Source organism: Lepidochelys kempii, chromosome 6, assembly GCF_965140285.1.
Source record: "Lepidochelys kempii isolate rLepKem1 chromosome 6, rLepKem1.hap1, whole genome shotgun sequence".
Classification (NCBI taxonomy): Eukaryota; Metazoa; Chordata; order Testudines; family Cheloniidae; genus Lepidochelys; species Lepidochelys kempii.
Window position 1 is genome coordinate 68,958,847 of NC_136385.1, and position 21,390 is coordinate 68,980,236.

Consider the following 21,390-nt stretch of genomic DNA (forward strand, 5'->3'; position numbering starts at 1 on the left):
GTAAATGGGCAAGATATTCTTTATCCAAAGTATTCATAAATTTCTATATAACATTGGTGCAAGGAGATTTTTCCCAGAGTTTCCCTTAGTCCTGCTTCCCCACTGGGAGAAGAGAAAAAAGTGTTGATAAATATATGATCAACAATAAGGAAACTTCTTGTATGGTAGGGATATTTTCTTTCTAGAAATGTTGCTTTAAAATAGCTCTTTCCCCATAGCTCACTGCTTTAAAGTTAATTAGAAAAGGAAAACATTTTTATTGTATGATAGTCTCATGGGCTTCCAAAAAAAAAAAAGGGTTAGAGGCAGGCTACTGAAGTGGCCCACAGTTCCTGAGAGAGAGAAATCAGAAGCTATGGTAGATCAACATTAGGGCCACAGCTGTTTATACTCCATTTGCTCCCTCTGTCTCTTCCTTGATCTGTCAGTCTTATCACAATCCTACTGTTGCAGTCTACAGCCGTTCCACTTGTAAAACCCTGGAATGCGGTCCCTCTCTGGCACTGCTGGTGTGAGGAGGTCTGAGCAATAGGATGCAGTTGAGAGCTGCTCTTAAACTTTGGTAAACACGGTGGAGGCACTAGCAGGATTATAAAAAATGAACATTTGGGACAAAATTCTTCCTCTCACGTGAGTGGGATTTAGTGTGACAGTTTGCTGATTTCTCTAAATTTGCCACTTTCCCTAGAACTCCAGACCAGAGTCTACAAATGATGATGATGAAGCACTGGATGAGGAAACAAAGAGAAGAGATCAGTTAATTAAAGGGGCCATTGAAGTATTAATACGAGAATATTCCAGCGAGCTCAATGCCCCTTCCCAGGAATCTGACTCTCACCCCAGGAAGAAGAAAAAGGAAAAGAAGGAGGACGTATGTGTTTTGATTTTGGACAAAACAGATTTTTCTTCAACTCACCTTTATATAATGGGCAAACCCTGTGCAAATACTTTAACCAAAACTTCTGATGAGAAAACAAATCGACAAGCGTTGATGTCAGCAGCAGTTTCATGTATTAAATTGAAATCTAGTCAGTTTTAGATGCCATCCCCTCTGGATGGCTTAGGGGGTCTGAGCACCTAGACTTCCTGGAACTACAGGTTTGAATCCTGGCAGGTTTGACTCAGCCTTTCGTCCCTCTGAGGTAGATACGTTGAATTAGTGCAGTTTATTGCGTGTCTATAGGTCTTTCAGATGAGACCTTAAAAAAACAAGGTCCTGCCTTTTCTGTGTTAACAGCTAAAGATCCCAGAACACTTTGTAAGCGTAGTGGTTTGCTCTGGTGTCCTTTGCCAAAAATTCCTCTTCTCCCCACTGTTCGATAGCATGCCATGAGTCAGCTGATTGTTGCTACTTTACACCCCAGAGATGGGTGCATTTCAGTGGTGGTATATGTGTATAGTTTTGAAACGCTTTGGGATCCTCCAGGGATGAAAGGCATGTTATAATTTTATTATTTTTACTATAATTTACTACTATAAAAATGTTTTAGTGTGGCTGTTTGACCAGCTGGCTTTCCTATGCTTTGTGACACAAGAAAAATCTAGTGTTTGGCAGAAGTGTTCTGATGCAAACCTCCTTCATGGGTGATCCTGTCAGTGTACTAAAATAAACTCTGGAGAAGAGGGGAAAACCAAGAATTTACAATTAGCAAACTAAGACTTTCCTTTTGCAATTGAGTCTCTAACCATGTGAAAATGGGCTCTTGACACCTCTCAACCTCCACCCAATGTTGCAAGAAATCAGAATCTAGTTGGACTGAGATTTTTACCTGCTTAAATCTACTGTATAATTCCCATTCCAAGGCAGTAATGCAGCTTCAGCTGCTGATGGGGTGTGAAAGAGCAGTGCAAGAAGCAACACCTCTCCCTCTGGGAGTATATCATCCCCAGTCTAAAATAACCGGAGGTATAGGAGTCCTGAGTTGAGAATTTAGATTTCCTTCCTCACCCTTTCTTTGGGGCAAAACTTTTTGGATGAGAATCTAAGAATGAAGTCATTGTCTAATGCTGTGGGCTGTATTTTATGCAAACAAAAAAGACTGTAAAATGTTTATTGTGCTCTGGCTATTTATGGTCATGGATAATGACAGATGACTATACTATCACATTGCCATGCCACCATAATCTTGCAAAAACTGAGTGCTAAGTGTACTTTTTGGAACTCTGCTATTTCTGCATGATCTAGTTTTAGACCAGTCTGAGCTAGCAGAGCAGATTAATATGTTCTTTCAAAGACACGGCAGCTGTTGGGTTGAAATTGCACTTTGTCTTCTCTCCCTGATGGGTAGGAAAACAAGAATCTTGGAACATCTTTGGCCTGTGGGGGTGCAGGAGGGAGCAGGGAGATGATCCAAGTTTATCACTCCTTTGACTTTTAAGGAGGGGGAAGAGAAGAATCTGTGGGTGGCGGGAAAGGAAGATGGGGGCAGGTGCCATATGAAAAAAAACTGCTTGTTCTGGGGCTTCTGTCCCCCTGAAGGGGATGGGAAGAAAACTGCTGCGGATAGCAGCTGAGTCCTTCACTAGTTCCACTGGATGAAGGAATGATGGATGATGTGGGGGAGATGAGGGTGTGTGGGAGGAGTGGCGAGTGAGTGGAATCTGTTTTTGAATTTCAAGCATGGGGGAACCTCGCTAATTCGCACTAACTACCAGGAGATCCATTACAGATGACTAAATTTTGCGAATTAGCGAGTAAATGAAGCAAGATTTATGCACCACAATGTATTGATCACTTATTTTGACAAGTGTAGTTTAGTCTTCTTGATGATGAAATTATTATAGTGTACTAATGTCCTGAAGTACGCTTTGTAATTCTGTGATGTCTTACTAATATGAGACCTCACTATAACATCTGTTAAATCTTTGCTGAGAAAAAGATCAGTGAAGGGAGAATTAGCGAGGTTCTTCTGTAATTTTGTTGAGTCAAAAAAATAAGATCACAGCAATACAATATTGCTTATAGTTCAAACATACAAAACATTGTTTTTCAGAGTAGTGTGCAATCTATTTTTAAAAAAAAAAATCTCCGTGGATTTTTCCGCAGATTTTCCGCAGATTTCCAGTGGCCCCACTGATACCTTATCCACTCATCACCAAGGTTCGTTTACATTGTAGGCTTTGACAATGACTATGTTTACTGCTAGTTGCCAGATTTGTGACTCTTGTCCATCTGATTTTTCACTCATTAACATCAGACTGTCAGGTTTGGTACTGCAGAAGGGGTATATTTATCTCTTACAAGACTGGTACAAAACTTCTAACCTTAAAAACTTTTCTCTTGTTCTTCTGTGTATGTACAGATGGCTCTTAATGCTTTTCCTCCTGTCCCCCTTGTTTTTTAGGAGGATATAAATGCTATAGAAATGGAGGAAGACAAAAGAGACCTGATATCAAGAGAGATCAGTAAATTCAGAGACACACACAAGGTAGTATTCTTGTTTTTGCACTTGATACAAAATTAGGCTTTTACAGAATCCCAAAAAAACCCACTTTTATAAAATTTCCAATACATTACAATATCACTTAAAATACTGTTTATAATGAGGTGTAATATATATATATATATATATGGAGAGAGAGAGATATTTAAAAGCCAGCAAAAGACACATACCACGTTAAGTTGTCCTTGGCATTTGTAAGACTTTTTGGTGCTATTGATTGCTTTGCAGTCTTCTCACTTTATCATGAATAGACACAACTTAAGTTTCTACACATACATTAAGTTAGATATATTTATAACTAAAGACTAAACAGGCTGCAATGTAAGACATACACTTGAGTGTGTTTCTGTAGACAGTTATAACGTAATCCAAGGAAACTTTTTATGGAGAGCTGAAACTTTAATTTTAAATTTAAGACTTTTTTATTTTAATAGTTCTAAGTTGAGTGGGGGAAAATTAAAAATAGGTCAGTGGTTACCAGAATTACCAAAATTTAGATGCATGGAAGAATTGTAAATTCCCATAAAGCTAATCTATTCATTGACCCCCACCATTATGATAGAGATCATATGGTGACTAATGCAAGATGAAACTCTCAGCTTGGAAAGTAACATGGAATAGGATGTAAGTATGAGCTTCTGTTTTTTATTATATTTATGGATGCCCCCTCAGAAAAATATGCAAAGGGGTAACTGGCTTGGAAATGTTGTGCACAGCAAATCCCACTTCAGGGTTCCAACCTACAGAAGTTTCTGTTAATGTCAGTGCATTTATGAATGTTTCTGGTTTGGAAGGTGGTACTAATGGATAGTGAAATGCAAACTGTGCATGTAATATATTTCAATGTTTAGCTTATAAGGCGGTATTAATTTTCCCCAGCAAGAGTGGAGGTGGTCCATGACCCACTGAAGTATTAACCAGTGTTCACAATTTGAGCAAACACTTTTCTGAATACCTGAAGTTGACATTGATGAAAAGGTTGAAGGTGCAGTAAGGTGAAGTGTACCCCCTGTTATTCAGCTTTACCTTGTGCAGTTGTTGGGCGGTACTTTTTCACACAACTTTATCAACATAAAGCAAAAAGAACACTGCTGGCAATGTAAATACTGCATTTTCCTCTCCACTCAATTTGGGAATGAAAGCCTAAAGAAAAGAATTCCAGAAGAGATCTTCTGGTGAATTTCAGTAATTAAATACGAAACTGGTCAATGGTGAGACATAGCAGAGTTGTGTTTAATTCCAGGCCCTATCAAGTCACTAGTACAAAATATAAACAAATCACGTGGTTTAAAAAAATTAAAATATGCTTCACTGTTTCAGAAGCTGTCAGGCATTTTACTGCCTTTGATCTATTTTATTGGGGGGATATTTTGGATTTCTTAACTTTTAAAATCAACTTTAATTATAAGTGGCCATTGCATATATTGGGTGGAATGATTTAAAAGGGCTGTTGAATCCATAGCAGCTGGCTAATGAGCACAGTGAACCTTTGCATGTTTTTAGTATGAGTTTATAAAACAATAACCACAGACTGTCAGGGTATCAGCCTTGCAGGGGGCGTCCATTTACAGCACGGACGAGTCTGAAGAGAGCTCAAGGTAAGATTTATGATTCTTCTACCTGCCCTTTTCTGTTCATTACTTCAGTGTATCTGATGCTTTTTCCATCCCATTATCCCTTCAGACTCTCTTGTTTACACTGGTAGCAGTTGGTTAAATGCAGTTTTGATATGAACTAGATAGACCAGTTCATTTTTTTTAATTGGATTTTTTAAGGAACCAAATTTATAAAATAGGTCATAAGAGACCAAAACTCGTACAGAGAAAAGATGTCTCTGAGACAATTTTTTGCTATGAACAAAGTATTTGAGGGGAAATCCAGGAATTCAGGCAAAGAAATTTCTATTGGAACATCTAAAATAATCTGTAAGTATCAACTATTTCAGTATATAAACTTTTCTTTAAAAGTATATGAAATTGAGGTAAGTTTGATTTTGAAAGTTGACATAGCATAATCTAACATCTTACTGTATTAGTTTGTTACATTTTAAGACATCTATAAAAGAATTTCACTTAGTTTCTAAGTTTTCACCCCTCTATTTGGTAGAATTTAAGTTTTGTTTTTTTCATAGTATCAGTTTCCTACCATTTTTTTAATCCCTTTTTCCTTTTGTGATTTCAATGTATCCAACACTAGCATGCTTGTATTTTACTATCAATACAGTGTGGTATGGTGGCTGGATATATTGATCTCTTGTGAATTAGCTTTATTTCTGTAACCCTTTGTCAGTTCTCTGGTCCATGGGCACATGACAGAAGAATATTTACCAGGTAAGATTGCTTTTTAAAGTTGTCTTAAATGCATTGTTTAAAGAAAGAAAAAAAGAAAAGAAAATGCACATTTTATTGTTTCGGTTTTTAATTTCTTTTCAGTGGTGGTAAACGTGGAGCCAAAGGGGATAAAACCTGTTTTTTCTGCTCAGTATGTGTAAAAACCATGTGGGGTTCTGGCATCTGTCAGGCTGACAATCTTGGTCTGTCTTTGTTGTTTGGTATTTTTGTGAACCGTGTACTTGCTCTTCCTCCCAGAAACATAGCTTATAGGCAAAGTTAATCCAGTGTTGGCGATCCATGTCCTAGCACAGCATCTGTAAGTTAACACACAACAATTGCTTCCAAGGATGGATTTATCTATCATTCTATTGATGTATTTTCTATTGTCTTATAGGAGTTCTGGTTATAGATACTGTTTTTAAATGGAAACGTTGCAACTGTATACAATTTTAGTAAAACAGTAGCAGATAACCCTTTAGTTTCTATATTTCAAATGAGTGATTTCCAACCTTTTTTAATCTTTCCATTATGTAGGGATGAAAGTTGAGGATTCCGTTCGGCAGAATTCACTTTTTACCAGTGAAGAGTTAGAGCTCTTTAGGAAGGGCAAAGTGGGAGGGGTCCAGCTCCCTGCTCGCTGTTGAGGCATGTGCACCAGTGTGCAAATGGATGAATTTCTTTACCCCAAATTTTCAGATAGGGTTGACATGGTCTGCTGAGACCATGGGGAAACAACGCTGTCCCAATGGGCATCAACTGAATCCTGTTTGTCCAGCTGAGCAGAATGAATTTTGTTAGCTAAAAGTTCATTTTGTTTGTACCCAAGTGGTTCATTGCACCTGTGGAGTCTGTGGCTCTGCTGTGAACCATGATTGGGAGTGCACGGTGTATGTGCACCCAGTCATTATACAACAATCCAAGGCCAGCCCTACCCTGCCATCCAAGGTTGGAGATTGCTGGTCTGTGTAGATCTATGCTTTTGCACGAAATCTAGTCTTGTGATTGTTGCATTTTGATTTCATACTTATGAGTTCCAAACAAACTATTTAATACATTAAATGTTAAATCACTGGCGGTTTTGGTACGTCCATTACCAGCCTTACATGTTGCGCCGGGATTATCAGATTCCTGCAATTATGGAATTAACTGTGAAAGTTCTCTTGTTGGTTTTTAGAAACTGGAGGAGGAAAAAGGCAAAAAAGAGAAAGAGAGACAGGAAATTGAAAAAGAACGGAGAGAAAGAGAGAGGGAACGGGAGCGTGAACGAGAGAGGAGGGAGCGCGAAAGAGAGAGGGAACGGGAGCGTGAACGAGAGAAGGAGAAAGAACGGGAGCGTGAACGAGAGCGGGATAGGGATCGTGACCGGACTAAAGACCGAGACAGAGACCGGGATCGAGACCGTGACAGAGACCGTGAAAGGAGCTCAGACCGCAACAAGGATCGAAGCAGATCAAGGTAAATAAAAGTTTGAGTTGCTGAAATAGAACTCTAGTTACGCAAGTGAATATAGTTCAATATATTGTTGGGTTTTTTCACTTAGAAAAAAGACAGCTCTCAATCCTAGGTTAAAAAAAAGGTCCATGTAGACTAGGAAATATGATTTTAAAAAACTTTTATTTTGTACATCAAAAGCACACAAAGCATGTGACCGTTCTCACAAAAGGTGAAGCCTTATTGCTCAACCTGTCATCCTAGCTAATTGGCCGTATGAAAAGAGCTAAACTGCAAGGAAGCTAGTGGCTAAACATGGTGATGCAAAGTCTGTATGCAGGTTGTGAGCCAAATGGGAAGAGGGGAGAGTGTTTGTTTGTTTCAAGGAGGTGTACATATATTAGCCTTGACACTCAGTGTCTGCACCTTACATTTAAGGGACTGACTAAATGCTTTTGAGGCCCCTGTCTTGTGAAGGTAGAGCCAGATAGAGGTATTACGGAGTGTCAGAATTTGAATGCTTATGGGGCAGTAGAGGGTTAAAAATAATGTGAAAGATAATAAATGTGAATATCTCTCAGTAGGTGGTAACATACCCTTAAAATTCATTTAAGATTGAAGCTTTGTATACAAGGCTTTTCAGGCCAGCAGTAAACTTATTTTTTATGTCCTATATAAAAAATAGAGCGGGGCAGTATTCATACCTAAGGCAGTTGTCCAGTCTGACTTTTTTGGAGGGGGGAGGGGTTATGGAAAGATGATCTTTCATACCTTGCACAACTATCTGGCTTTCTTATTGTCTTCTGCTTTTGTGGTGGGTAGGGAGAAAGAAAAGAAGAATCCTTATAGGGCTGGGTGAGGCAGCTGGATGTGAGTCTTTCATACAGACTGGGTTTGAGGGTTATTTTTTTCATAACTGGTTGCATTACACCCACTATATCCCCACCAAAGATCCCTTTATGCCTCTTCAGACAGAGCATCTGCCCTCCGTCCTGAGGTGTTCCTTTTCTCTCCCTGTAATAATCCTGCAGCAAGGTGATACCCTCTCTTAAGAGGATAAGGGAAAGTTTCATATATAAATATAAATAAATAAATAAAAAGAAACCAACTTCTGCTCAGCAAGACCTGCTCTCCCTGTCACCAAGATTAACCTGACATACCTCTGTTCCTGGTAGCCTGAAGAATGAGGGACTGAGCTTGCAGTTCAAACTGAGATTTCTGCAAGTAGCACAAACCTTAAGAGTTATTTAAACTGTAAAACGATGGCCTGGAAAATAAAGGGGACTAATAGCTTTGGGACATGTATGTGGAAAACTACTAGAGAACATTGACCCTTGAATACTAGCTACTGCCATATATGCTTAGTGATTCCCAGTGTTTATGGTTGGGCTGACTAAGTAATAGGTTTGTAATAGGTTTTAAAAAAAACAGCAAAAATTAAATACAGATTTACATAATCAACACCATCACTTTAATCATTTTGTACAATAACAAGAGGAATAACTCCAGAGAAGACAGGGTGGATAAAAATAAATGATTTAAAAAAAAAAAAAAAAATTTAAAATAGGTTTTTTCCTCAAAAAGCATTTTATCAAAAACATCCGATCTAAAGATATCTTTGAGCTATAACGTATCTTACTTAAAACTATCTCATCATGGAATAGGGATTATAAATACTAATTCTATAGTATGAGACAATATATTCATGTAATGTTTAAGAAAAGTTTTGTAAATGAGTTCCAATAGTTCATGGATTAGGGACCCAATTTTATAGGGTTGCAGGGGCTTCCGTATAGATTTAGGTTAATCTTTCTATCTACCAAATGGAACTCAGTGCTCAGTCTAGAGGATACCATCAAAGATGTTTAGTTTTGCAGTTCTCAAACTGTGGATTCGTGTCTCCAGAGATAGCATGCTTGTTAACACCAAAAATGATTTTAAATAAATAACTAATATATAGAGGTGAGAAATAACAGACCTCAACCCAGTTGTCCCTCTGAATATTTGTGTACACAGAATCAATCCCTTACCTCTCTCTAAAAGTGCAAAGTTTCAGATGTTCAATGAATAGTCGATTGTTGGGGGCAGAATAGATCTGGACAAGGAGAAGAGGTCTGGAGATAAATGTGAGAAGGGAGGGACAGGCAGTAGAAACAAAAGTGAAACTGTCTGAATAGTATATTCCAGAAGTCTTGAGGTCTTTCTGAGTGTGTCCTTCATTGATTTGAGATCTACCGTATCATTCTCTCACGAGAAGGGAAAACCTATAATGGCAGCAGGCAGTAGATGAGACCCAGTTTGGGTCTCCCCTATCTCTGAGTTGTGAAGAATATGTATTAAGGTTATAACAACCAACAAGAATGCACTTTTATGTAGAAATCCATGATTAAATCGAGTCTTCCTGACTAGTGATTTAAATCATATCCACCCTGAGAGAAGGTATCAATACTGTATTATGTGTTTGAAATTATATCCAATACTTGTTTGTTCTTGTTTGGTAGAGGAGATAAGCTATCTGGTTGTGTGCTTAACTATATTGGTCCTTGTCCTTAGAGAGAAAAGCAGAGACAGAGAACGTGAACGAGAGCGGGAAAGGGAGAGAGAACGAGAGCGGGAAAGGGAGAGAGAACGAGAGCGGGAAAGGGAGAGAGAACGGGAGCGTGAGCGAGAAAAGGACAAGAAAAGGGACCGAGAAGAAGATGAAGAGGACGCCTATGAACGGCGAAAGCTGGAAAGGAAACTGCGTGAGAAGGAAGCTGCTTATCAAGAGGTAGTTTTGTAGTCGATTTGCTCTTCAAACCTTTCAAGTTACCTTGGAAAGTCACTTCTGATGTCAGTGACTTTTTAATCGTGTGTTTCTTGGTGGTTGTCTTACTGCACAACAGTCCGCTTTTTTCCCAACCCCATATCTAACCCTTTGGCACTGGATGACACTATTCAGAACACAATGTTCTACAAAATTAAATCCGTCTGGAGGGGAATTTCTGGCCCATTTCTTCCAAGGGCTTAAACTAGAAGTAGCGAATTTGTATATCTTGACCTAATTATTTCTAAGTGTGTAGAAACTGGTTTTGTTTTTTAGTTGTTTTTAATGCTCATGAGATTGGAGAGTATTTCATATACTTTTATTGCAGCGTCTTAAAAACTGGGAGATCAGAGAACGGAAGAAAACTAGAGAATATGAAAAAGAATCTGAGAGGGAAGAAGAAAGACGAAGGGAAATGGTAAGATTTGCTATTTGCAATTGGATTTAATTTTTTTTCCTGTGTCTGAATTAGAACTGAGGCAGATTCTGTAATTTTCGTCACATAAAGGGCTACTGTGAAATATACTGTAATTTTATTGTCCTACTTACATCAACAGAACACATGGATTTTTGTATACAATAGCTTAAAGCTAACTAGCCACATAATTGTGATAGTTGGCTTTTGAAACCTAAAGCAGAAGCGTTAGGTGAGAGATCCTGGAAAAATAAAGCTTGTTTGCCTTGGTCTAGCAGAAGCAAAACAGGGAGAGAGGCAGGCAGCTGCAAAATACTCTAGTTGTCTTACAGAGAATTGCACCTTCAGTATGAAATGTTACAACTGTGACCAACATACCTGTCAAGTTTTCAGTGTAAACGTAGTCTGTTTTCTGACGTATAGGACATTGGTCAGATCTAGTCTGCTGGATGTACTCCTGTGGTATGCTTGGCATGTTCAGATTCTGTAGAATGAGGGTTTTGGGGTTTTTTTTGGTTTGGGGTTTTTTTGGTTTGTTAAGATTCTGTTCCTCTGTCACGTTTTGGCTCGTGGATGAGCTCAATGCTGCAGCATATTGCAAAGGAGTATTTATAGCTAAAATTATTCATTAGAATTATTTATGTTGATTAGACTTTTGGTTTTTTTAAAATCTAAATTTCAAGACTAAATGGAACTGATAGTGCCCATTTAAACTGACACTTTCAAATCCATTAAACTGACTTTTAACGAGGTTATTTGAAGAACCCTATTGTGGTTTTCTTATTTAGGACACAAGAATATTGACCATATGAAAAAGCTTCAAGATGTTAGATAATGAGAACTTCAGTGCTTGCCAGTGAGGGACATTTATCCTACCAGTCAGAGATGGACAAACATTAGTGAGTTGTCACACACTTATATGGGAGGAGGGGGTGATGCCACTCCAAAAGCTCTCCATCTGCTGGCAGGGAGAATCTGTATTTAGTAGTTTAAACAGGGATAGAATGAAACTGGATATATTTTATCTGAGAGGAAGGAGTAGAAAACCTTTACAGTAATGTTGATGTCTCTACTTGCTACAGGCAAAAGAAGCCAAACGGCTAAAAGAATTTTTAGAAGATTATGATGATGACCGAGATGATCCAAAATATTACAGGTATGTTTGAGTAAGCAACCAAGCGGTATAATCCAATCCTCGTTATCTAGTTGTTTAATAAAATTGTCATAGTTACTGGTAGAAAATAAGAGGCATGAGTGTACAGGGAACTTGGCACTCAAATACTCTGGAGATAGGGATCATAAGAACCTAGATTACCTCATGGAGTCCATACATTAAAAATGAGGGAACTAGGTAACACTTACTGATTCATGGAGCATCTCTCCTTCCCATTCCTTTAACAGGGACGAAGGTATTGCATTAAAGTGAGGCAGAACATGAGATCAAAGTAGTCCCAAAACTGGGAAAGGAAGGGAAGAGTGGACCTTTATATAAACTTATTTCTCTGCTCTTTATGCTAGGGCTGTGAATTACATTCAGAAAAATTTTAAGTCTGGGTGGTGAGGATCCTTCTTATGGGAATACCCAAAAAACTTAACTGATGAATTAAAATGGGGAGGAGTTCTTATCAAGTACAGGTTCACTAAGGTCTATAGAACACTTACTATTCTTTTCCTAGCTTTATAAGTGATCCCACTCTAACTATAATTTTTTCATTCAGGATTTCAGAAAGAGCACTTGTCTCTCAGCATGTCTCATTATCTGCTGAGCATGATGATGCTGATTCTTTGGAGTGTGTATAGAATGGGAATTGACATTTTAGCATCTCCCATCATGAGAAAAGAGGGTTCAAGGTGCACTTATACATCTTGTGGTTTTACTTAATGGAAAAATGAATGCAAGCTGTTGTGTCTTAGATGGCTTTCATTAGATCTTAACTTTTAAACACAAAGTTTGTATCTTCTTCAGGGGTAGTGCTCTTCAAAAGAGATTGCGAGATAGGGAAAAAGAAATGGAAGGAGATGAACGAGATAGGAAGAGGGAGAAAGAAGAGTTGGAAGAAATCAGGCAGCGCCTTCTGGCAGAAGGACATCCGGATCCAGATGCAGAACTCCAGAGGGTAAGCAGCAACTGGTCTGACAAAGGAAAATGCATAGATATCTTTATAGTATTAGGCAAAGTTAAATGTTTGAGTACATATTTAATAAATTAGAGGTTTATAGCTGATCTGGTGGTAATATATGCTTTGTTCGTCCAAATGTAGATATGGAAAGCTTTTTTGGTTTCCAGTCTTTATGTAAGTATCATAAAATTGTTAATCTGGATTTTTTTTAAAATCCAAATAAAATGGAGTTTAAAAGATTATTTGGATTTACCAGGATTATCCGATTATGAAGACAGTAGTAGGGTTTGTGTATATTTTAGTCCTTAATAACAGATTATGTAGTGGACATTTCATGGGGTAGAGGGCAGGACATTTAAGTAGGTCCTTTATCAGAATTTTCCCAAATAGCACAATTTTGGTTTTGAGAGGTTTTTATGTTCTCTAATTGGCTGTTTATTTGCAGATGGAACAAGAGGCTGAAAGGCGCCGACAGCCACAAATTAAACAGGAGCCAGAATCTGAGGAAGAAGAGGAGGAAAAGCCAGAAAAAGAGGAAAAAAAGGAAGAACCAGAGGAAGAGGAGGAGGAACCGGAACAGAAGCCTTGCCTTAAACCAACTCTACGACCCATCAGCTCTGCCCCATCTGTTTCATCTGCTAGTGGCAATGCAACCCCTAACACCCCTGGTGATGAATCTCCCTGTGGCATCATCATCCCTCATGAAAACTCGCCTGATCAGCAACAGCCAGAGGAGCATAGGCCTAAAATAGGACTTAGCCTCAAATTGGGCAAGTTGGCATTTCATTTAAATTTTCCTTGAGGGTTTGGAGAGAGAAGAAACATAGGAAGTTGAGAAGCAATTCAATTTTCCAAATTATATTGTAGATTTGGGAGCAAAACCGAGCAACTTGATATGCTAAATTGCCAATACCTAGGATGCTCTTCCTGCTCACAGATATCTTAAAATATTAGCTAATTTGTCTAAAATCTGGGCAGAAGAAAACAGGTTTGGCATGCTAAATGAGTGGTTTCCTAAAGAGTGCTCTGCTAGTGAGCTGATAATACTTTGCACTTACAGGTCTTCTGACAAAAGATATTTTAAGCATCAGACCAAAAGCCCATTGAAATCTGTTCATTGACTTCAGTAGGCTCTGGTCTGAAATGCTTTACAAACATTTATTCATAACACCCTTTACAAAGACCATAAAAATAAGGGATAGAGAGGCTGACTTTTCCAGAGCAGCACAGTAAACTGGTGACAATCCAGAATAGAACAAGAGTCTTGACTCCCATTTTCTCTGCTCTGAGCACTAGAGAACAATTTTTATATCCCTGTTCCTTATTTAGGGGTGTGAATTTTACTGTGAAGACAAACAAAACTACCTTCAGTAGTAAATTGCAAATATTTTATTATTCTCTCCTGCCTTTTTTGTAGGTGCCTGCAATAGTCCGAGCCAGCCCAATGCTGTGAAGAGAAAGAAGCTCCCCGTGGACAGTGTGTTCAATAAATTTGAGGATGAAGACAGTGATGATGTGCCCCGGAAAAGGAAATTGGTCCCCTTGGATTATGGTGAAGAAGATAAAGGCTCCTCCAAGGGCAATGTCAATACAGAAGAAAAGCGCAAACATATTAAGAGTCTTATTGAGAAAATTCCCACGGCCAAACCAGAGCTCTTTGCTTATCCTCTTGATTGGTCTATTGTGGATTCAGTGAGTAACCGTTCCTGTAATTTAAAAAAAATAAAGCTAATTTTGATCGGAAAGCATAATCTGCCAAGTGATGCACCATGGTATTCACTAAAAGACAAAACATTTGTCACCATGAGTCAGATCAATAGCGCTGACTCGAATCAAACATGACAGCTGATGCTGTACTTCCTGTCCACAGATAGCATCTACTCTGCATCATGCCATGCCTGCTTATTTTAGCTCCTGGGCCTCTCCCCAGCTGATGATGCAAGTTACAGAATGGTTTTATGATAGGACCAAAAGTCCACTAGAAACTTACAAAACTTTTGATTTAAACCATAGGTGAGAATTAGGGACATTTAATTTACTGTGTCACAAGGTCCCTAAGCAATAGCTTTTGATTTCTAACAAGTTCTAACAAGTTTTTTTTTTGCAGAAAACTGGTCTGCATGTGTGTTGGGCAGGTATTAATTGAATTAAAATATTGATCTGACATTTATATAATGTTGGATCTTTCACTAGCTATTTGTGTGTTAGATCCTCTACATCACTGTTAGTAGCTGGCTTCTGGGTACTACTGATGGTCAGTAAGGATGATAAGTCTGACGTAAATGGTGTTCTCTTTCCTTTTCAGACATTAATGGAACGTCGAATTAGACCATGGATCAACAAGAAAATAATAGAATATATTGGTGAAGAAGAAGCCACACTAGTTGATTTTGTTTGTTCAAAGGTTAATATAATTTTCCTCCCAATAACTTTCTAAACATCTGGGTTTTTTTTCCAGTTTAAAAGACAATGGCCGGAGAATAACCGTTTGAAAATACTACCAGTTTGCAATGTTGACCAGCAGCAAGCAGCCAACACTGATTTAGTGCATGTACCCAATTACAAGACAGCTCCTTTAATACTTACTTACTCGTAGTATGCATATATCCAAGGCTCTTTGCAGTCTGGTGCACACTTAACTGGATTTCTGTAGTGAGACCCTCCAGGGCAGCAGATGAGATTTTGCAGAAACTTCAGATGAATTAAAAAAGAGATGTTTATATAATTAATAATCAGTATGTTATTCCTGTTCACTTTCATACTTAATTCAGTTTTTTACCTTGCCCCATAGGTCTCAATTTTTAGTGTTTTATTGAAAATCCATAACTATTAGAAGTTCTTGGAGGGAAGCGGGAGGTTTTGCTTTTTTGGTTCAGAAGACTTTTGACATCTGAGAGAAATGTGGGAGACACTTTGGGAGTGTGGAATAAGCACATTAGGTGGATATAAAATGAATGTATTTGAAATATTTAACCATGGTGATATTGGTATTTGCATAGTTAGATTTCAAATTTAGTAGATCATTGAAATGAATGTGGCAGTTGATACTTGCAACAGCTTTGGAACAAGCTGTTTGCAGATTCAGGCAGAGACCACTGGACTGATTTTACATTTGGTTCACTTTTTTTAAAAAGGTTTCTTTACAGCCACAGGGCTAGAAACATTTATTTTTTTTTAAATAAAAGCCTGGCTTCTGGAGCACAGTTCTGATAGGAGGTATTAATTTTAGCAAAGTTTTAATTTATTTGTTTAAACTTTATTAAATTTTATATATAATGCCACCCTTTCCTGGAAAAGGACTTTGAGCTCTGAAAAACAATTTCAAATATGTTAAAATAAATCCATTCAAATCTCTAACAAATAAAACAAAGTGATGGGGGATGATTGATACCCACCCACTCACTATTCTCCCCCTATCCTCTCCCAGTAGCAGATCCAGGTTGGAGGAGGGGGAATTCCTTCCCCCTCACTCCCCAAATTAGCACAGCCAGGCTCGAAGTGTAGGAGCAGTTAGTTGAATGAGTCCCTTGTGGCTTGTTGGAGCTAGTCAGTGCTGGTGCTTGTCCCACATGTTGACCTTGATACTAACACTACTGTGAAAGTAGATGCAGTCTTTAAGAATTTTTAACTTGCTGTGGAGAAACAGTGGGCTGCTCGCTATAGCAATTTCAAATTTAGGTTCATTTTTCAGAGATCTTTAATATGAGTATAGTTCTTTGGTTCTCAGTTTGTAGACTGAAAACCATTTATTTGTTTCAGGTTATGGCTCATAGTTCACCGCAGAGCATATTGGACGATGTTGCCATGGTAAGCTGAAATTGAATATCAATTATCTTCTATTTTTCCCCCCTCATGCTTCCCCCTGGCCCATTCATACCTTTCAATTCAGATGGGTTGGTTTTGTTGCCTCGTATACATTATGTAGAAGCTAATAATTACAAACTCAGAATTTCTAACTTTGAATTTTTTTGAATCTCTGCCAGCATTCATCAGTTATGGACTCTCTCTGCAGCAGTTTGGGTATAGCAATTGACAGCAAACTTAGGATGAAGTTTGATACACTATGATAGCATTATGCAGTCATTGGTGATGGACTTTCTTAATTGGGATAGTGTAGTATGTTTAATGTTCAGAAGGAAACTGGAAATGGATGTACATTTCCAAAATAGTCATCTTTTAGGTTTTACATACCTCAAATCAGTCCACTTACAAGTAGACTGGCTCCACATCCTTGCCTTTATGATTTGACACATGTAAAATCTAAAACTGCAAATTTCTTTGGTACTGGAGAGAAGGGTTTTGTTCCTTTGGTGGAAAAGGTATCTTGTCAAGCATGCACAAGTCAACTTCTTCCTCCTGGAGAAAGCACCTAGGCAGTTCATATTTGTTTGTTAAACTAATAACAGTATTGATGCTAGGCAAAATTCATACTGTTTGTTGTTTAGATTGTGATAGAGCCCAAAATATGCTAGGCACTTTCTAAATATAGAGAAATACATGGTTTCTACCTGTGTAGATTCTAGATAGGCAAGCTGTGTTAAGAAATAAGTACAGCATACAAGCAAAGTGATCACTGGGGGATGGGAGGGATCACATCTTCAGTTGCATCTTAGTTTGGGATTTTTAAGTTACACATGAAATTCCCCACCCCTAACCACCTCCTACAGTTCAGCTCCATTACAGAGATGGGAGAGGCAAATGCAACTGCAAGCTTCACTATGCCCTCCCAACATTGTCTTCCCCTTCCACATAAATAACAGTTCATTCATAAGATAGATAAAGGAAAAGATAAATAGATGACTTAGCTAGTTTCTTGTAGGTGTTGCAGAAGAAGTGAATCTTCAGAAGGGATTTAAAGGAGAGGGTGGTGGCCATGTGAGTCACCTCAGGAAGGGCATCCTATGGAAGGATAGGGAGCAGCATGGAATAAATTATGAGGCAGTTGGAGGAGCAGACAAACAGCATCAAGGTGATGCAATGGGGCAACAAATGCATGGGAGAGTAAGTAGGAAGGGGCAGAGTTACATAGGGGATGATTTTGAGAAACTTGAGGTTTGATGTGGTGAAACAGATCCACTGGAAGAATCCAAAGAAGCAATAGGGAGGTCAGATTCTGACCTTACTGGCTGTGTTTTGTTCACATTAAAAGGGGGCAGGTGGGATGTGGGGAAGACCAGACCGCAGGTGGCTGTAGTACTCAAATTGGGACTAATGCTTTACACAGAGAAGAAAGCTTGAGTTTTGGGCATATTGTGTAGGAAAAAGGAAGAGCTGGCAGTGACCTCCAGATTGCAGATCTCTGTGTTAGGGAGGATAGCTGCATGGTCACTTGTGCTGGAGAATGGGATAAGAGGATAACACAACACTGCTTTGCAGTTCAGCCTGTTGGATCGTTGTCATGCAGTCATGTTTCTGAAACTTAAAATTGCTCAGTTGCTATTCTGTAAAACAACTGTTGATGGTGGAAGGAGTGGTTGGGGACCATGATGCATGGATATTTAATAGTGATAGAACACACAGTGTGAAAGAGAGGTTCCAATACGAACTATCTGTGCCACTGCTTGTATAGCTTGCAGAGAGAACCCTTAGTCACAAAATTTGGATCCAGATTACAACATTTCCAAATTTCAGAGGGAGGCTCAGAAAAACATATATTTTGGTTTGGCCCATCCTAAAGATATAGGAGTCAGCCACAAAGTTTAGATATGGATCAGAACTTTTGACACTTCCACTCCCATCCTCCCAAACTTTAGGGTTCACATCCAGAGTTTCAGTTGGCCCTATCCCTAATTTGTGAATAAAATATAGCCTTCCCTAGATGACTAAATGTAGCACTGATTACTTGGAGTTATAATAAAAATAAGTACATACGACATGAAGTCAACTTAATGAAATAAGATACCTTGGGTTCACTTCACTTTCAAACTAAAATATGTGAAGTGATTGCAATCTGCTTGTGCAAATCAGAGGACCCTAGCCATACTTGTTAAACTTTATATAATGCATTACTGAAAAATTCAAAAGCTTTTTAGTTTTGCGTACTAGGATCATATCACCCACCATTTGACAATAATACATACAACTTTTTCCAGGAACAACTTAATATTGCTGCTTAATGATGGAAAATAACTTTATAACTCAATTTATTTTGCTCCCCAGACGTTTCTTTCCTATGAACACTACCAAAGTAATAAGTCTTTCTGCTAAGTTTAACTGTAGTGTCACTACCTAGAAACCCACCATAACCTAATATATATTTTTCCCCCACCTGTAGGTACTAGATGAAGAAGCGGAAGTGTTTATAGTCAAAATGTGGAGGCTATTGATATACGAAACAGAAGCCAAGAAAATCGGTCTAGTGAAGTAAAGCACTCTCCTTGCTTTTAGGGTTCCATTTGTTTTTGTTTTCCTTTTCCATCATTCAAGAACTTTGAATTTTCTCTGTCCTCGGAGACACTTGTGAGACCTGTATTTTTTTATGTAGAAAATGTGAAAAAAAATTGTCCTCTGCTCTGTTGAGGCCACTCTGCCCCCTCTCGGTTATGGTTATATGAATCCTGCATTGGTTCTCTTTATAATTCACCAGGTACAATTATTGGTATGTTTTATAAGATGCAGCTACTGTACAAGTCTCTGGTGATCTTGTTCGGCAAATCTGTTCCTTGTAAATATTAAAAAGACTCCCTTGTTTTGCAAAACATTTGCACTTAATGTGGAACTATATCATACAGACCAAGATAATTGATTTTACTGAAAGTGTATCATCCTCTCTCTCTCTCTCCCCCCCCCTTTAATTTAAAGAACGATCATAATAGGATTGAAATTAGAATTGTAAAAATAGAATAAGTGGATGGAGCGACTTTCTTGGCTTTCACAGTATGCGTGTGAGCGTGCCTGCGACTGTTGATTTGTCCCCCCCATCTGACTTAGGGAGAGGAGTGGCCTTAAGCTTTTCATTGTATGTGAACCTGCAGGAAAAATGGTGGTGGTTTGCCAATTTAGAATTCCTTGTGAAACTGGCCAGAATCCCTCCTGCAGATGCTCAACCTTCCCATAAAGGGAGTAGATTGCAGGATGCTTCTTATTCTGTTATGTTGACGACAGGACTTCAGTGAGCACTATTTAATGCTTTTTTACCTCAGATGTTTTGTGCACGATTATTTCATTTTAGCCCTTCTCTGCTAGCCCTTCCTACCTCCAAAAATCTGATTTTTAAGAAATTACTTTTAAAACACCTTTTTTTAGAATTTAGCAGAGAAATTAATATGCCAGTTTAGGACATTTTGGGAAAGAAAAGGTTGAAGGATATAATTAACCATAGCCGTTTATAAAACTAAATCATACTTTTTCAAACAATGTAGAAGTCTGTTTTTATGTCTACTATCAAACCAGCCCTGGTTTTGTTTTCCTTCTTTTTTTGTACTGTAAGCAGTCTGTATAGTCATTGAAAGAGGGTGATATTTTCCTGCCTTGTCTGTATGGGATTTTTATAAACAAGCTGATGCGGTATAAATGATGAGATGTACTGTACACTGCATTTTTTATCTCATACCCAGGTAAAAAGGCACTGATGATGTGCAATGAGCCGTCTTGATTGCAGGATGAACGTTTTCCAGGGAGCAAAACAAAATCTCAAACATTTTTAATTTTTAAACACAATTCTTAATAGCAAACAAATTAAGTACAGCTGTTCAAGTATCTGTGTAACTGTATTTAACTGAAGGATACAGGTTGACCTGTTTAGAAAGCATAACTGTGACCTTGAGTTATTAGATTCTTGCATCTTAAGAGGACATTTGAAAACACTGTTCTTAACAAATGGGATCGTGTAAAGGTTCCGCCATGTAAATATTTCAAATATTAAAAATGTATATATTTGATTTGGGGGCTCAAATTCTTTTGGAGTGTCATACAGCATGCCATTTTATTGAACATATCTGTTCCGGGTCAGGAACCAGAACAAATGTCCACAGAGGCTTTTTAACTCCTCTATATAGGCTTAACGGAAGAGTGCAGATGTGGTCCAACTCCTAACTTGCCCTTTTTCATCCCTTTGAGTTTGTATGTTTAAAGTGTGCTTTTCTTTATTTGGGTTGAGATCTAATATTATTTTATGTTGTGGTTTAGTTTGGGTTTTGGTTTTTTGCACACACCCACGCACACTCCAACCTCCTCCAGACTAGTTTTTGCTCAACGTGTGTGACTGCTGCTTGATACTACCCCAATGGCACCCTTTTCCCCTCCTCCACCACCTTCTTCGTGGGCTCTTCCAGATGCTGATGAAATTTGATGCTATGAACTCCAGGGTGGGAGTGAAGAGAGAAGGGGGGGAAGGAGAGCTGGTTGAACTTAAAAATTCAAGGCCTTATTTGTTCCCTCTAATACAGTCTTCCCATCTCTGTCCCTAATGGTATTGTAGCAGAGCAAGTTGAACTGATCTTTAATGCCAAGCAAATGTCACTGAGACACAAACTGCTCTCCGCACTTGGTATTTTGCTCAACACCCCAACAGATTATGAAACTGAAGCTAGATCTCTGCTTAGCAGAACACACTCAGCCAGTAGGATTGCTCTACATACCTGCCTATTAAATGATAATGAATTTGATGAATGCTTGTGCACTTGCTTCCTAGAGAAACTGAGTTGAATGAAGATCTGGGTGGACAAGACTTTGGTAAAATTTAAATTGGAATGTTAAGCAAATATGGATTGGTTGGGTAAATAGTACTTAAGTGTGTAAATTATTGGATTAGTGATTTATTTGGAAATTGGTTTTAAGGAAGTTGAGAATTTATATCACTCATTTATGTTTGGTAGTGAGTGCACAAGATTGGATATCTGCA

General features: G+C 38.3%; 1 protein-coding gene across 3 annotated transcripts in view; it reads left to right on the forward strand.

The window, feature by feature from the left end:
- Positions 1–20,635, forward strand: part of RBM25 (RNA binding motif protein 25) — a 40,421-nt gene extending 19,786 nt beyond the window's left edge. Inside the window, exons 7-19 of one of the 3 annotated variants that reach the window (XM_073348530.2) lie at positions 689–871; positions 3,047–3,100; positions 3,345–3,428; positions 6,951–7,231; positions 9,761–9,977; positions 10,342–10,431; positions 11,511–11,584; positions 12,395–12,545; positions 12,994–13,318; positions 13,966–14,240; positions 14,854–14,952; positions 16,308–16,355; positions 18,823–20,635. In XM_073348530.2, coding sequence (XP_073204631.1) covers positions 689–871; positions 3,047–3,100; positions 3,345–3,428; positions 6,951–7,231; positions 9,761–9,977; positions 10,342–10,431; positions 11,511–11,584; positions 12,395–12,545; positions 12,994–13,318; positions 13,966–14,240; positions 14,854–14,952; positions 16,308–16,355; positions 18,823–18,915 — 1,974 coding nt within the window. In that variant the 3' untranslated portion in view covers positions 18,916–20,635. Of the gene's footprint in view, positions 1–688; positions 872–3,046; positions 3,101–3,344; positions 3,429–6,950; positions 7,232–9,760; positions 9,978–10,341; positions 10,432–11,510; positions 11,585–12,394; positions 12,546–12,993; positions 13,319–13,965; positions 14,241–14,853; positions 14,953–16,275; positions 16,360–18,822 lie in introns of those variants that run through there. The other 2 variants (XM_073348531.2, XM_073348532.2) reach the window with 2 other exon arrangements.
- Positions 20,636–21,390: the final 755 nt, after the last annotated feature.